Source organism: Chinchilla lanigera, unplaced genomic scaffold, assembly GCF_000276665.1.
Source record: "Chinchilla lanigera isolate Chin_1 unplaced genomic scaffold, ChiLan1.0 scaffold00052, whole genome shotgun sequence".
Classification (NCBI taxonomy): Eukaryota; Metazoa; Chordata; class Mammalia; order Rodentia; family Chinchillidae; genus Chinchilla; species Chinchilla lanigera.
In genome coordinates this window covers 14348342-14365212 of record NW_004955453.1, presented here as the reverse complement: position 1 = coordinate 14365212, position 16871 = coordinate 14348342, and the positions used below count along the sequence as shown (strand labels likewise).

The following is a 16871-nucleotide window of genomic DNA, read 5'->3' as shown; positions in this document are numbered from 1 at the left end:
CTTTGAAGGATCTTGGTCTGACCAAGCAAGGCTCTGCCAGTCCAGAGCACAGGAGCACAGACCTCCGTCCTCACCACTGGATGTTCTAGGAATTCCAGAGCTAGGGTCTTGGGAGTCTGTGTATGCCTTGGAAACAATCCTTGATCAGGGACACTGGTGACAGCGGAAAAGAATGGCCCTGGAGGGATATTACAGGACCCCACTTAGGCTCTGCTTTTAAGCGCTGCTGGGCAAGTACCTGGTAAGGCATAAGATAAGGAGGTGCTGCTACCCAAGTGCAGAGTTGAGGATTTCTCTCTGAGCAAACAGCCGTGGTCCTAGCTGGCTGTCCCATCTCAGCTGACTGCCAGGGGACTAGCTAGCAAGGCCAAGTAGGCCTTGCAACCTAGGTGGCGCTATTTCTCTACTTTTTGGTCAAGTCACTGCAGGGACTTCCTCGAGGTCCGAAGTCCTGCTCCTGGTTTGCTGGCTTGCTCATGTAAACCACCTTATATTTTTTTTTCTAAAAATACTCCAAAGCAATTGAAAGAGTCCCTTCTCCCACCAGCCAGCCCTGGCCCCAGCCCCGGCCCCGGGGAGCGGGTGGGTAGGCGGGGAGGTGGGCCACTGCTTTATTAAACACAGGGAAAACTAATATTTACGGAATAAAATTTATGGAGCAGCCACGAGAATTCGACCCTTTTATGTGCATGTGGAGTGGGGGTTGGGCTGGGCTGGGGGCCTTCAGGAGGGGCCCAAGCCAGGGGGCAGGGCTGGAATACAGCCTGGCTTGGCCAATTTGTCAAAGCAGGGATTTCCCTGGAGTTGCCCTGGGATGAATGATTCTCAACCACCACTCCTAGCTTTGGGGTGAAGGCTTCAGAGCAAGAACGCCTCAGGCAGGGCCTCTGGCAGCACTGTTTCCCAGAGATGTATTTAGGCAACACCCCACAGAGGGAGCAACCTCGGGGATACAGGCTGCGGTGGACAAGAAGGTTACTAGTCATAGTCTTACTTGACACCCTAACTCCAGCCCACACCCTCATGACCCAGTACCGAGGATTGAACCCAGGGCCTTCAAACTGAGCTATATCCCCAGCCCTTGTTTGTGTTTATAATTTTGAGACAGAGTCTCAACTAAGTCACTAAGTTGCCCAGGCTGGGCTTAAATTTGCAATCTTCCTGCCTCAGCCTTCCAGAGTGCAAGACTACAGGCTACAGGCATGTGCTACTATACCCAGTTTATTATTAACCTTTAGAAAAAGTCACATACTCTTATGAGAACATGAGCAAAGTTACGCTGCTAGGATTTTCCTTATCATTTTAGGGGATCCACAGGCCCCTGGTTGCTCTGATTAAAAGTTCCTGCTTAAGGTCAGAGGGGAGAACCCCATTTTCTTCAAGCTGGATGGGGAAGCTCTTCTGTTTTCTGTATAGTGCCATGCCATGCAGACCCTGAAATCTGGCTATCTAAATTTTGCCAGAATGGACAATGTGAGTCAGCCAATGGACTGCTGTCACAGTTTCCAGTTCTCCTGGATGACAGCCACCCTCACCGGGTGTACACAGGGCACTGTGCCCTGCAGGTAAAGAAAGGTCAGCAGCAATAGGAACAAGCCCTGGTGGCGTTCTCTGGCAGGAAAAGGGAAGGAAGTGAGCCTTGGAGTCATAGAGGACTCCTGCCTTGAAGAGCCCCCCGGGGGGGACAGCAGCTTCCGAAAGGAGCAGGGTCACGGGATAAAGGTGTGTGCCACAGATTAGAAGAGGACTCAACAGTTTAGCAATATGTGTAGTCATTCTCTTTAGAAGTCATTTGTCTGGGTTCCAGTTCTGGCTGTCACTTCTTAGCTGAGTGACCTTTGATAAGTCACTCGAACACGAACAATCAACTTCCTAGTGGGCTAACAGTATCTTCCTTAGACAATGCTGTGAGGATTCAACATTAAGCACTTATTGGACAGGTGACCTGATACACATGAACTGTTCATTAATGAGAGTGGTTTATTATCATTGTTCTGTTTTGGGTGTTGTTTTTATTTTCTCATCCCTCCCCTCCATCCCCTTTCAGTACTGGGGATCTAATCCAGGGCCACATGCATGGTAGGCAAGCCTCTCCCACTGAGCTACACCCTCAGCCATTTTTTTGTTAAAATTTTTGAGACAGGGTCTCACTAAGTTGCCCAGGCTGCCCTTTTTGCCATCTTTCTTCTCAGCCTCCCAAAGAGCTGGGATTAGAGGTGTGTTACTGCACCCAGCTACTGTTGTTCTAATTATAACGATGAGCACTTTATTATTTATTGGCTGGTCCTCTCCGCACGGCTTAGCATCAGTTCTGAAACATGAGTGCCAGCCAGGGAGGATACAGTGATGAGGAGGTCATAAAAAGTACACACACGGACAGTGTCCTCTGCATTCTGCTCCTGATCTCTTCCTCTACCTACTGGTTCCCTGTGAATACCTGAGTCCTATTTTTACTCCTATCCCTCAAGATAAAGTTCCTGATGGTCTTACTACAGAGGAAGCTCTGGTTCAGACTGAGGGACTGTGACAGTTCTGGAGTGCCCAGAAGGTGACTCAAATTCTGCCTGTTTCACATAGCCTTTATTCTTTTTTTCCTGCTAGGCATGAATATTTAGTTCTACAGGCCAATTCTGTGTCCCAGGAACTCACAGGGTCACCCTAGTTCTTCTACTTACTATGTTATCTGAAGTAGAGCAGAAAATAAGAAAGTCAAATTTCCTTTTCTGCCACCCATGGGAATCTACTTTGGTAGATTCATGAAGTTCTTTGCCATATTGATCCATATTGTAACCACCCTGTTGCCTATGCCTTAGAAACAAATAGAAAACACACCCGTGTTTGGCAAAAAAAAAAGAGTCATCTATCTTGTGCCACCACGGAAGAGCTCTTGAGATCAAAGTTTCTGAAGCTGTAGCTCAGGTCACAGCAGAGAAGTTAAGAAGAACCTGAAGGTCTGGATTGTGGGTTCAGATTTCCTTTAGGGATAACAACAGGACTCGGTGCGGTGAGGTGGGTAATGAGCTCCAGAGATAAAGAATCTCAAAAGCAGGGCATTGTAAGTGGTTTTATTCTGTGCCAAAGAGAGAAGTGGGTCTCTGGGGAGTATCTGGGGCTGGCTAGGGACTCTGGAGAAAGGCAGACAAGGCTTCCCGAGCATGTTGTACTTTTTGCAGACCGGATGTACACACCCAAGTCAGGCCCGGGTCTGAAGGACCTCCACCAAGAGAGAGGAAAGCATGGACTCCCAGAGACAAGCTTCCACTCAGACAGGGAAGGCCAGGCTGGCTGGAACCAAGCTTTGCTTGGTGAACAGTCCCGTTCAGGTGGCCTGTCGACACGAACTTCGTCCTCTTGCCCTGACGGTAGCCCCTGACAGTATGTCTGCCCGAGAGATACTGTGCCATGGAGCTCCTTTCCGGGTGATGCTTGGAAGCAATTCTGGTCCATGCCAGCAGCTGAGACCATGACAGATTAGCTGAAGAGCCCCCTTGGCTTCTTCCGCTTGGCCTTTGAGAGTTGAGGTCTCTGTGTAAGACCCGCAGTACCCTAGGAAAAAAAGAACTCAAGTTAAGTGGCTTTGAAACGCAACCACTCATAGAAGGAAAGGAACATTTGTTCTGTCATAGTTCTTGGCTAGCATGAGGCCATGAAGTATCTGACATAGGTGTTTTGCAGTGTGTGTCAGGGAGTGTGATATAAGACTCCAGAACAGGAGATACACATACATATGCCTTCTCCCCCAAGGAACAACCTCACAGGCCTTCACTGAAACTGGGATGAGATGAAAAGGGACTCAAGGCTCATTATTCAGTGTAAGAATGGCAGAGAGGAGACAGCAACTGAATGTATGAAAGATCAGGACTCCCCACAATTTGGAAGCTTGTTCACAAATATCACTCAATATTGCCGACGCAGCATCAACTGAGCAGCGATTGCAGGGACCACTGGCTAGAGGGTGATAGGTGCTGACTCCTCCCATGCTCAGCACTCTATCCAGGAAGCCACTCGTGACTCACAGCAGGCTCTTCCTCAAGCGCTGAGGAGCATGCTTCTGAAGAGCCCAGCTGTTGTGGCTGGCTCAGAAGTTGGCTACCAGTTCCTCCAGGGGAGGCAGTGCTTGTGGTCTGAGGATCCCCTGCAATGGGAAAGATCAAGAGAAGACTGTGAGAAATGCTTTCTTACCAGGAAGACATTAGCATTTACCAGGCATTCAGACACAGGCCAAAATTTGGTACTAATAAATGAACAGACAGAAGAAGCCACAAATCCAACTTTGAGCTGATTTTCAGAAAGCCGTTGTTTCTATGTAGATACCTCAGGCCCATTCTCAGCAGAGAGATCTCTTGACTCAAAGAGCCTCTCTACATGTCCCTTCATGACTCTCAGTAGGGAGATGAGTCCTTCTGCCAGGCACCTATCCTCCCTATTCGAGGAAGCTAGACTCTGGAGCTCCCTAAGCCTGTGACATCTACAAGAACTTTCTGGAACAAGGGAAGTATCCTGTATCTTTACTGTCCAACTTGGTAGCCACCAACCACATGCACCTACTGAGCCCTTAAAATGTGACTAGAGCACATGAGGAAATGGATTTCTAATTTTAGAAATAAATTATTTTTCATTAATTTAAATTTAAATAGCCACATGTGGCTAGAGCTACCATATAGGACAGCGTGAACAGACTTTAACCCCAGGCAAAGCAGGATATCTGCAACTTCTTACCAGCACCTGGGTGCTTCTGTCCCACTTGGAGTTCCTGTTTGGTGACTGCCACATACAGACTCTGCAGATTCAGGACAAAGGGCCTTCCGTCGCCGACATCGCATGCCTCCGGTAGTTTCTACAGAGGAGAGGTGATACTGTCATTGGTTATACTGTCTAGACAGGAAAAAGGGATCTGATATCTCACTGACAGAACTAGCATCAACTGTAAACACATTTACATAAAGTAGTTAACTCCACTGCGAAGCCCACAAGGACCACCATAAAGACCTCTTGGAAAGCCTCTGAAAGGCAGCTCTAGATGTGTACCTCTATGTCCTCCAACCCTGAGGTCTCTGATGTTTTCCCATAAATGCTCCACAGGTCTCCCAGCTCTTTCTTCCAAAGGGATGAGCTTTCAGAGGCCTATTTTAGAAAGTTATTGTCCCTAGCTATAGCTGAGCTGTGCAGATTACTATCTTAACTAATTTTACTCTGAAACTTCCACACATGGGAAAGAAGGTTGACGAAGATTCTGAGTTCTTCCTGCCTACTGTAATTCTATTATGTTTTACTATGATCAGTGTACCCCCAATGGGGTGATATTTCCCCCAAAAGGGTGAAAATTGGTTTCTGAAGGTAAAAAAAAAAAAAAAGCTACTCTCTTAAAGTATAATATACCACCAGGCGTGGTGGCGCACGCCTGTAATCCTAGCAGTCTGGAGGCTGAGGTAGGAGAATTGTTGCGAGTTTGAGACCAGCCTGGGCTACAAAGTGAGCTCAAGACCAGCCTGAACTGCATAGTAAGACCTCTCTACATTTCCTTTATGCCTCTCAATAGGGAGATGAGTCCTTCTGCCAGGCACCTGTCCTCCCTATTCAAGGAAGCTAGACTGTTGAGCCCCTCAGGCCTGTGACATCTACAAGAACTTTCTGGAACAAGGGAAATATCCTGTATCTTTACTGTCCAACTTGGTAGCCACCAACCACATGCACCTACTGAGCCTTTATATCCACAGCAAAATACTTTGCCTCATTCTAGTTCCATGTACTTGGTGGAACTGAGCTGAAGTAGTGGGAGAAGACTGAACAATGTGCAATAAAAATGAAATGAAAGAGCGAGGTACGCAAACCTGGTTGCACTTCAAATCTTGGAACGGGCCCAGAACTACTACATCTGTCTCTACACATGCTAATCATCACAGTTCTCAGCCAAGTTAGCAGGTCCCCATGAGCAGCCATGCCAGCAATGCACAAGGGAACCAACCCAAGAACCCTTGGCCCGTGAGACTGGCCTGTATCTCATGTGCCAAGGGTACCTTTTCTGTGCTGTAAGGGCATTCTTGTGGGCAGGTGGAAGAGAGAGAGTGTGACAAGCATGAAGTAGGTGCTCAGCCTACTAACCTATAGTCAGGGTCCCACAGTTACCTCTTTCTAAGGAGTAGCTGAAGAACTGATCAATTGAAATGAAATAGGATATTCACTTCTAACCCAATCTTACCTCCAGGAAGACTATCTCAGACTTTGATTTTCTTTTCTTTCTTTTTTTTATTGCAATATAATATCAGGTACCAGTAAGGCTTGGACTTTCACTGGAAACTACAGTCTATGATTCAAGAGTCGTGAGTCTAAACTTTGCCTCTAGTAGTAATCACACCACGAGTTATCACACTAGTCATGTCTAGCAACACTCCCTGAGGCATGATCTGGAAGGCAAACTATCAGGCCATGCCTCCTCTGTCCACCTCACTCTCCTTCTAGGTTCAGCTCTTTAACTCTTAAGCCAACTCCTCCTCCAAAGTCCTCTATTCCATAGGCAGAGAGCCTGAGTAGTAAAGAAGCCCGCAAAGTCCTTCTTCTCTGAGTGTCTAAGACCTCCCCTCATACTGCTTCAGACACACAGCCTCTCGTAGGGTCATCTGTACACAGCATCACGGGCCCATGCTTTCTGTACAAATGGGTGAGGTAGCGTCTAGCAGCCTATGGTCATCTCCTCTTGCCCTTCCATGGAACTACACTGACTCAAATTTTCCAGGGTGATCTTTACCCAGCTCATGCATTTAATTTCAAAATGAGTACTAGACATGAAAGGCAGTTCAAGCTAGTGCTGCCCTGAACCTAGGTCCAAATCTAGAACTTAACCTTAGCCCTTCTTCTGTCTGTCTCACAGCTACTGCCAAAGGCTATCCCTCCCAAATTAATAGTCTCAGAAAACTACTGAGAACAGAATATTGTTATAGTGAGTACTTACTATGTACTAGGCACTGTGCTAAGCACTTTAAAGATATAAACCCATTTTTATTTTCACTACTATTTTTATGGCACCTAGAACAACCCCTTCCCTCTGGTAGGAGCTGACTAACAAATTATGAATGAACATGGTAGGCACTGGTATGACCCCATGTGGCTGAGTCAGTTAATCAGAACTAGTAAGCCGTTGGAACAGGACTAGAATACATGCAGTCTGGCTTCACCACCCCCACACAAAACCACTATCCTATTTACTTCCCTGAACAGCAGAATTTCAAAGTCACAATCCAGCCTCTTCTAGGATCACAACCTACAAGCCCTCATATCATAATTCATCTGTCATCCCTAGGGTGACAACAAAAAAAATGAACAGGCAGCTAGTCCTGGCTGGAACCCTCCAGGGCTGAGAGGTTATTCCTTTCTCCCATTCCAGCCGGTCCCCTGCATAACAGACTCCTTGGGCAACATCTCAGAATGTGACAGGGAGGGTGAGGGGTAGGCCTGAGTTTGGGAGGAGAAACCTTAGCTCCCAGGGCAGGACAATGGTGGGGGTGGGGCGCCCCCCCCCCCTTGCCACACAGAGATCAAAGGGAGAAGGCTGGACTCAGGACTGAGCCAAGAAAATAGTGTCCCCTGCTGTAAGTACGAGTGAGCCAGGAGCACAGTGTACCAGCCACAAAGCGGGTCACTGCCCAGAGCGGGAGGGAAAGAATAAGGTCAGCCCGCTGCATAACCCATGCATCTGATTAACCCAGAGTCAATTCTAGCTAACAGCAGTCACTGAGATTCCATGTGCTGGGTGCTACAGGACTGGGGTGGGCAATGGATGCACCTTTCCTTCCCTCTTCAGAACAGGTCTGAGGTAACACACTGACAAATGGGAGTCCTGCCCCTTAGAGTTTGCATTCATGTCCAGGACACAGACAGGTATCTGTTGTTTAGTTTTGTTTGCCAAGCAATCTGCTATACCAGAGTTATAAATAAAGGGCACTAGGAACCCAGAGAGGAAGAAAGGGATGAATTTCAACTGCAAGTCCTGCAAAAAGCTTTAAAGGTGGTGACTTCAAGGTAAGCCTTGGACAGTTATGCTTTGAGTCTGGCGGAAAGGTGTAAGGCACAAAGGTGTGAAAAGACAGGTGTATCTCATGGGAAATGTGACTAGCAGGCTCAGTTCATGTTCCCCAGATTGCAAAGGACTGCGCTCTCTGAATTAAGGTCATGCCCGTGGGAATTTCCTTGTGTTTTACAAAGTGACTTTCTCTACTACCTAACCATTTGCCAAAGTTTCCTTGGCTCAAACTAATATTGAAACAATGATGAAGACTTACAAGTTTTCTCTAGGTTTCCTTTTTAGGCCTGGCTATATTTACTTAAACTCTCTTAGTATTTCTTCACTACTGACTTTTAGAACTGTGACTGTTCAATAGCCACAATAGCTACAGTCTCCTCTGGTCCCCAAGACCTGTTTTACTTCCCTGTCTCCAACTCACAAGGCTTTGGCTCTTATTTACAAGCATTTAAGAAGCTTCAGGGAAACCAAAGTGACAGATATCCTATGGGGCACTGTATTTTCCTTTTTTGTCCTTACTGTAGCCCGTATCTTGGATCCTACGGCCCAAACTCCCCTCTTTTACAGTAACTCTCATCTTTGTCAAGTCTAAAAGCAACTCCCAGTGGTACAGATATTCTAAGACTCCCAGAGAATTTGTTGGTGAGATCCCAATAGCTACTCTCAACCAGATATATGTGGTCTTCCTCTTCTCATCCCCTCTCACCCTTTCTTTCCTTCTAGAACTGTTTCAGAAGAGAAACCTTTAGATTGCCAATAAGGCTCAACCCCAATATTCCCCTCACCCTATGAGGATGGGCCTCAGTCTGAGGACAGATTTAACAGAAGGAAAAGAGAAAACAAGCTAACAGAAGCTCTCTAATACTCTCCTCTGAGTGGTTCTTTGGTTCTGATACCAGAACCAGAAGCTAGCACAGCCCCAAGGCCATAGCATTTACCCTCACAGTACCATGCTGCCAAGTCAGCCCCAACACAGGACTCCCTGAGGATATGAAACCCTCTCCTCCCACATACAATGTGGCAAACTCTGCTAGTCAGGATACAAACTTCCCTCTCTAGGGAGCTCAAGTTCCAGTTTAGGGAATCGTGGTACTGTTCATTATTAGTTCCTCTTAGGGATAAGAAAGAGCACATTAGAAAATTTTTCTAAGGTCTCAACTGCCAAAGGATTTGCCAAACTAAATAGAAAAGAACAGGGTAAATGATTTAAGAAAAGGACTATAATGAGAAAGACTCTTCAAGAAACAAGACTCCCCCGTCTGCTAACACATTAAAGTTTAAGAAATATGTACTATGGTGTTCAGGACTCTGTAGACACTGGGGTTACAACAGAGTGAACCAAAGAAATAAAAACCCCTGTCCTGTTGAAGTTTTTGTTCTAGAAAGGAGATCAATAACAAACATAACAGCTAGCTAAAACTCACACTGTCAATGGTGGTAGCGTCATGGGGAAAAATAAATCAACCAAGGCATTGTGGAATGTGATGCAATTTTAAACAGAGGTCAATGAAGGCCTCAAAGAAAAAGCGATATTTAAAAAAACATTTAAATGGAAATGAGAAAATGACCCATGGCTACATGAGTCAAGTAACCAGATTTCCAGTTTACCTAGGACAGTCCCAGTTTATATTTATTGTACCACTTATAATTATTAACAGACCTCTCTTTCTCTCTTAAGTGCCTCAATTTGAATAATAAATTAGATGGTTATTCAGTGTCAGAAAAGGAGCATGACAGATACACAGGTACGTGTTTGAGTGTTTAATCAAAATTAGGAAGTAATACAGTAAATTACTTTTCATTCTGTAAGGTGGGAGAACACTAGAGCTTAGGAGTAGAAAAGTGACATGACCTGATTGCACTCTGAGTATAAAAGGACAAGAGAAGCAGCAGGCAGACCTGGCAAGAAGCTGCTACAATGAGCAGGTAAGAGATAGACATTGCTACCCTCCAATAAGCCAGGGTGCAGGCAGTGGAGGTGATGAGAGTGCCGAGATTCTGGATTAATCTGAAGGGATGGCCAAGCTGGTAGACTGGGAGGTAGGAGATGAGAGGAGTCAGGCACAAGGCAGATGTTACAGACCCATGATCTAGAAACCTAAAATGGAATTCCTAAATCAAAGACAACCTGACATGGCCCCAGTCCACAACATATACCCAGCTTCAGAGGAAAAGGGTGAGAGTCAGAAGGAAAGGTGAGCCCAATGCCCAGGGAAGCGTCAGCATTTACAAAGACAAAACCCAGAGTGGCTTCTCACTCAAAGACGAAGAAGGAAGATTATCTTAGGAGAGAGAGAGACAGACAGAGACAGAGACAGAGACAGAGACAGAGAGATTGAATGATGGAAGAAAGAAAAGTGGAAACAAGCTTTAAGTTCTGGCTTTAGAGTCTCAAATGTTTGGATTTATACCTAAGGTATTCTCTTTCCTAGCTGTGACACTTGGGGCAAATGACTATACTTAATTAATACCATATTTTGGAAGAGGAAAAGAAAGGAGAGGGAAGGGGAGACAGGGAAAAGGGAGGGGAGGAGAGAGTTGAGGAACCAGAAAGGGAGGAGGGAGAACAGAGTGTGTGAAAAGATTAAAAGACAGAGTAGAGTACCAAGGAATGGCTGATCCTTCTCTTTGTAAGGCACACTGAGACTTTTGTTGCCTGGCCCTTCCCTTGTGCCGTTAGCTCAAGAAATGCCCTAATGATAATGTACATAATGAAACCAGTTTCTGGTCCCATTATTAACTTTTCTTCACTGTCATCCCAAAGCATAGGCTCTTTGAACAATTGAGGGAATAATCAAAGCCCAGATCAGGGAGACACACATAGAAACCAGGCTAGTGGCCTGTGGGTAGTCCACCGCCCACCATCACCACATGGGCCCATTGCACAGTCTTCAGCAGAGACCAAGACTGAATAGCTTTTATATTAGAAGGGCTTAGGTTTAAGTCCTAGAGTTGCCAATTATCAGCTGTGTTACTAGCCTCGGTGAGCCTCTTTTCCCCCACCAGAAAAATGGACTAATACCCACCCTTGTGACACTTGTGTGGGTCATCCCCTTGTGATGTGGGGATTCCACGAGGTATATTTGTAAAGGGTGCCTGTCATTATGCTTATGTCTCCTATCTCACTATATCAGCTCTTGTTGCTTCTCAAAGATCTGCTCCATTCTCCCACTCCATCAGACCTGCCTGACAGGCCATGGCTTCACCCTCATTCTCTTCACCCTCTTTAGGGGGCGGGGTGGTGTAATAGTGGGGAGCGAAGCTACAGCTCTCTCCAGGAGCCCACAAGCACATTTCAGCCAAAGGCTTCTGTGTAGTGGATCCAACAGTGCTTCCCCCGTGAACCCGTCCTCACCACTGTCTCCTGCTTCCTAATGTGGCTCTGCTGTCATTGCTGGGTTTGTTTTGTTTTTTACTGTGACATCATTCTCATTTTTTAAGTAATATGCATTCTGCAAGGGCTTTTTGGAAGACAGAAAAACATGACCTGCAGATAAATCATCCAAATAGTGGCTGGATGGTTTTTGATGGAGTTAATCTCAGTTTCTTCAGACTCTGAAAGAACAAAGCCATGAATATCAGAGAAAAGATGTTCAGTAGAGATGTCCAGATTTTTAGAAGACAACTATTTTGCTCTCTTTTCTCCTAACCATCCACAGCAGTTTACTTGGATGAATAGTTACTGAATTTCAGTCAAGGGGCAACCAGGAAGGGGGGTCTCTCTATTTTGTCTCACAGACTATCCTTCTATCAACTCACTGATGAGAAACCTTGGCGATTTGGGAGAGAACACAATACCCTACGCATACAAGCCACACTGCCCCTTAAGGTCTGCACGGACACTGCTCTGTTTGGTCTGGTTTGGCTTTGTTTGGGTCTGGGTCTGGAAGATGCCTTCCTGGCCATTCTGCTCTTCTGCTGCTGCTCTCCACGGCTAGTCTCTGTCTCCTGAGCAGCCAGCCAGCACTGAATGGAAAGAGTTCACAGAGAGACCTGAGTGTAATCTTGCGTTTAGGAATCTTCCAAATTAATTACAGCTCAGGGACCTTGCACATTCATTAAATAATAGTCTGCTTTGGCCCATCTCCATTTTAAAACAAGGTGGGAGAACAAAGGGATGTGTGCATTACACATGCAAGCATGCATGATGTAAGCTAGCATGTATGTAATCTAGTCATGTTATTACCAAATCAGTTTCTTTGTGACTTTCTTTCAAAGTAGGAACTCTCCTAAGATTCTGGAAATACAATAGAGGCTAAGACAGTTGAAAAGTTCTAAATAGCTTGAGATACAGTGCAGATCTGACTTATATTATTCAGATTTTCTGGTTCAGCCTGAGGGCTACCTAGTGTCCTAGTTAGAAGAGAAGGGAGATGAAAGACTATAAAGAGAGGTTCAAATAGAAGGCTTGGGTAATAGTCATAAGATTAACTTTTGTTTTTAATGTGGTGTCAGGGATTGTACCCAGGACCCCATGCATGCCAAGCATGTGCTCTACCACTGAACCTCATCCCCAAGCCCCAAGATTAATCAATTTTTTTTTAACACTTTCTATGTGCCAGGTACTAGGCTAGCATCTTTACTACATTATCCAAATTGACCTCTAAAGTTACCCTCCGGGCTAGGCACTAAAATAATTATATATAAGAAAATAAAGGCTCAAAGAGTTAAGTAACTTAATCAAGGTCACAGAATGGGAAAGCAGGAGACCCAGGAGGGTGAACTGCAGAACCTACATCTGAACCACCCACTAGAGTGCCTCTTAGAACCACCCAATGATACATCCATTTCTCCCTCCTGCCTCAGTCCCTGTAAAGAGGCTTCTCCCTGTCCTGAGGCCTCATGCTTCGAGGAAAGCTCTCACCACCTACATTATATCTACAAATGGCCCAAGAGGCTGAGAGAGAAGAAAGACAAAATGTCACCTTGAAAAGAGAAACCTACTTAACCCCTATGTAGCTTCCAAAGGTACCAGAAAATAAAAAAATGAATCTCTAGTACCCAGAGGCTTCAGACTTTGAATCTCCTTTTAAAAGCAGCACAGCCCCTCCAAGTCATTGCAGGAAGGCCCCTCGGCTCTGCCCCCAAAGAAAAATAATGGCAAAGGGAGTGGAAGTGGAGGTGGGGGCAGGGGCAGCTGCTCTCATAAGAGCCCTTTGTGGTGGCTGCCTCTGAAAGGAGGTTTTGCTAGACAAGGTGGAACTTCTCAAGGTGACAAGCAAATGGTACAGACTGAGCTGTGACCCTCTGCTCGCTCCACAACTGCCCCCACCCCTTCGGAGGGCCAGAGCCCAAACTGTCCCCGAAGCCCCACCCAGCCCCAGCACAAACCATGGCTTTCTAGTCTGCAGAGCAACTAACAAGCAGCAAAGGGGCTCATGGGATGAAAGTGGTTTCCTGGGGGGACGAGTCCGCAGAGCCCCTTGGAAAGCGCAGTGGCAACTCTCATTCCTTCTCTTCTCTGCTCCCACTCCTTCCTTCAGAACAAGCAGCTCCTGTCCCTCTGGTGCAGGGAGGGGGTTCTGGCCAGCCTAGTACGGGGACAGCCAGTCTGAACAGTAGTTTAGCACCTCAAATTCTGCCATCTCAATATCCTTTTCCTTAAATGGAAATTAAACAATGTAGAAATCAGAAAAAGAAAAAGCATCAGATTTAATAGTAAAAGGAAAACCATAGCTCTAAGGCAGGCACCTGGCTCTGAATGTTCTTGGTCCTTTCCTATGCCACCAGCCCTGTGCACACTTCACTTTCTTCAGGCCTACTGGCTAAGACAGACCATCAGCTGGGTGTGCAGGCTCAGAGGTGATTTAGAGGACCCAGTAGTGCTCTCTCTAGGATCTCTGCTGCCCAGGAGATTCTCTTTCACTCCAGATTACACACTGGACAGCTGGGAACACAGCCCACGGCGGGGTTCGAGGGCTTCCTGCCCCCAGTTGCCTGCGGCCTGCTTTCTGTAGGGTGACACAGGGTCCTCTCTGCCCTGACAAATCTTACTCCAGAGGGTGAGGCATTGCTTCCCCAAATACACACATGCACACATGTGACCAGGGTCTGATCTTCATGACCTTGAGTAGGTAAAAATTTCTTAACAGGACACAAACCATACAGAAAAGGACCGATAATACTGGACTATATTAAAATTAAGAACTTTTGGTTATTGAAAGATACAATTAAGGGCTGGGGATTTAGCTCAGCGGCAAAAGCGCCTGCCTGGCAAGTGCGAGGTCGTGAGTTCAGTTCCCGGTACCGGAGAAAAACCAAAAAAAAAAAAAAAAAAAAAAAAAAAGAAAGATACAATTAAAAGAGCAAAAAAGCAAGTTATAGAGTAGGAGAAAATATGTGCAATATATATAACCAACAAATGGACTCACTTCCAAAACATATGAACAATTCTTAAAATCAGTAAGAAAAAGATGAATAACCCAATAAAAATTGGCAAAAGGCTTTGCCACATCCAAATAACCATTAATTACATGAAAACGTACAGAATCTTATAGTCACCATAATGGTTAAAAGGAAAAAAGCAAAAATATCAAACGTTAGAAAAGATGTGGTACAACTCAAACTCTCGTGTGTTCCTTGGGTGAGTACAGACTGATATCACCTTGGGAAAGGACCTGGTATTATCCACTAAATCAAAGCATCCACATATCTGTCACCCAGCCACTCCACCTCACTGTGTCTATTCCAACACAAAGGGACAAGGTGTGGCACATAGTGACATACATATTTCTTACAGTGGAAAATTATACAGAAATGAAAATTAATAAAAATATTGCTGCATACAACAACATGGATGAATTTCATAAACATTTTGTTGAGTGAAAGAAGTCAAACACAGGGAATATATTCCATATATTCCATTTGTATGAAATTTAAAAATAAGCAAAGTTAAATTAAAAGTCAGAAGAGTGGTTACCCTTTGGAGGAGGAAGGTACTGAGATGGAACAGGAGAATGCTTCTGAACACTGGAAATTTTCTAGTTCTTGATTTGGGTGCTGGTTATAAATTGTACATTTGGCAATAATTCCTTGAGACTTACAGTATGAGCACTTTTTTATATGCACCCTATATTTTGATTTTAAGAGTTTACTAATAAAGCTGCCATGGTGGCATACATCTGTAATTGCAGCTGCCCAGAAGGCCAAGGTAGGAGGATTGCAAGCTTGAGGTCATCCTGGGCAAATTACTGAGACTTTGTCTCAAAACAAAATTTTACAAAGGTCTAAGGCTGTAGCTTAGTGAGAGAGCACATAGCATGCATGGAGCCCTGAGTTCAATCCTCAGTACTACAAAAGAAAAAAGAATTTAGTAATGAAAGGGCTAAGGATGTAGCTCAGTGGAAGAGCACTTGCCTAATATGTGTAAGGCCTTTAGCTCCACAAAAATAAAAGTTTATTAATAAAAATAAACAATTATAACTACTACAGAAAACAGGCAGTTCCTCAAAAAAGTTATTATATGACCCAGCAATTCTACCCCCAGAGAACTGAAGCATATATTCATACAAAATGTACACATATGGGTTGCGGGTGTAGCTCAGTTTACAGCACTTGCCTAGCATGTGTGAGGTCCTGGGTTCAATCTTCAGCACCACATATACACATGCACACTCACAAGCACGTACACACAAAAGTACACAAATGTTCATATCAGCATTATTCATAATAGCCAAAAAATGGAGACAATCTAAATGTCCATCAACAGATGACTGCATAAACAAAAATGTAGTATATCCATGCAATGGCATACAGTTCTGCCATAAAAAGGAATGAAGTACTGACAGGTAGCATAATGTTAAGTGAAAGAAGCTGACACAAAAGAGCACATACGGTAGGAGTCTATCTGTATGAAATATATAAGATAGGCAAACCCACAGGAGCAGAAAGTACACTCATGATCTCCAGGGCCTAGGGTGAGAAATGAATAGAAAATAACTGTAAATGGGAATAGGGTTTCTTTCAGGGTGATAACAATGTTTTGGAATTAGATAGCAGTTATAGTTGAAAACAATGCAAATATACTAAAACCCACCAAATCATATACTTTTGGCATATATGTTTCAGCAAATTGTATGGTATATGGATTATAGCTTAATATTTATAAAGGATTAAAGAAGATAAAATCTCTCCTGTCCCATTCTCTTTTGCCCACTCTCCATGCTGTTCCCTCCTTTAGGACCTGAGTAACTTTTAAAGTACATCAGTGGAGCAGATGCCTGTCCAGGAGTGGAGCAGTGGAGCAGACGACTGAGCCACTCCAATTAATGAGGAATGGTGAAAGACCACAGGACCTACAAGCAGAAAGACCTAGTTTTGAAAATAAATCTACGATTTACATATTTATTTTATGAACTTGGCCAAGGAACTTAATTTCTATGAGTCTCAATTTTCTCACTATAAAATGAGTGAAATAATTCCTCACCATGAGGGCTGTCACAAGGGTTGTTAATGAGACCATGTAAGTAACATTAATTCTGCTCCCTTGAGAATTCCAAATAATCCCAGCTACTTGAAGGCAACTGGGAAAAGTATTTTATTTCAGCAAGACAGCATAAACTCATGCTGGGCACGGTGGCACATGCCTGTAACACTAGGGAGGCTGAGGCAGGAGGACCGCTGCAAGTTCAAAGCCAGCCTGGCTACACATAGTGAGTTCAAGGCCAGCCTGAACTATACAGCGAGACCCTAACTCAAACAAACATAAGAAATCAGCCTGGGCTCTGCAGTTTAAGTGTCTAACATTCAAACCCCTAGGTTTACTGCTTTATATTTCAAGGCCTTAACTTCTCCAACTATATAATGGGGGTAATATTACCTGCCTTAAAGAGTTAGTATGAAGATTAAACGAGAT

General features: G+C 44.8%; 1 protein-coding gene across 4 annotated transcripts in view; it reads right to left on the bottom strand.

The window, feature by feature from the left end:
* Positions 1-3045: 3045 nt before the first annotated feature.
* The window catches only part of Nhej1 (nonhomologous end-joining factor 1), an 83395-nt gene continuing 69569 nt past the window's right edge, over positions 3046-16871 (bottom strand). For all 4 annotated transcript variants that reach the window (XM_005395594.2, XM_005395592.2, XM_005395591.2 and 1 more), the window contains exons 6-8: positions 4720-4837; positions 4017-4135; positions 3046-3546 (exon numbers count right to left, since the gene is read on the bottom strand). In XM_005395594.2, the coding sequence (XP_005395651.1) occupies positions 3472-3546; positions 4017-4135; positions 4720-4837 (312 nt within the window). In that variant the 3' untranslated portion in view covers positions 3046-3471. The remainder of the gene's footprint in view (positions 3547-4016; positions 4136-4719; positions 4838-16871) is intronic.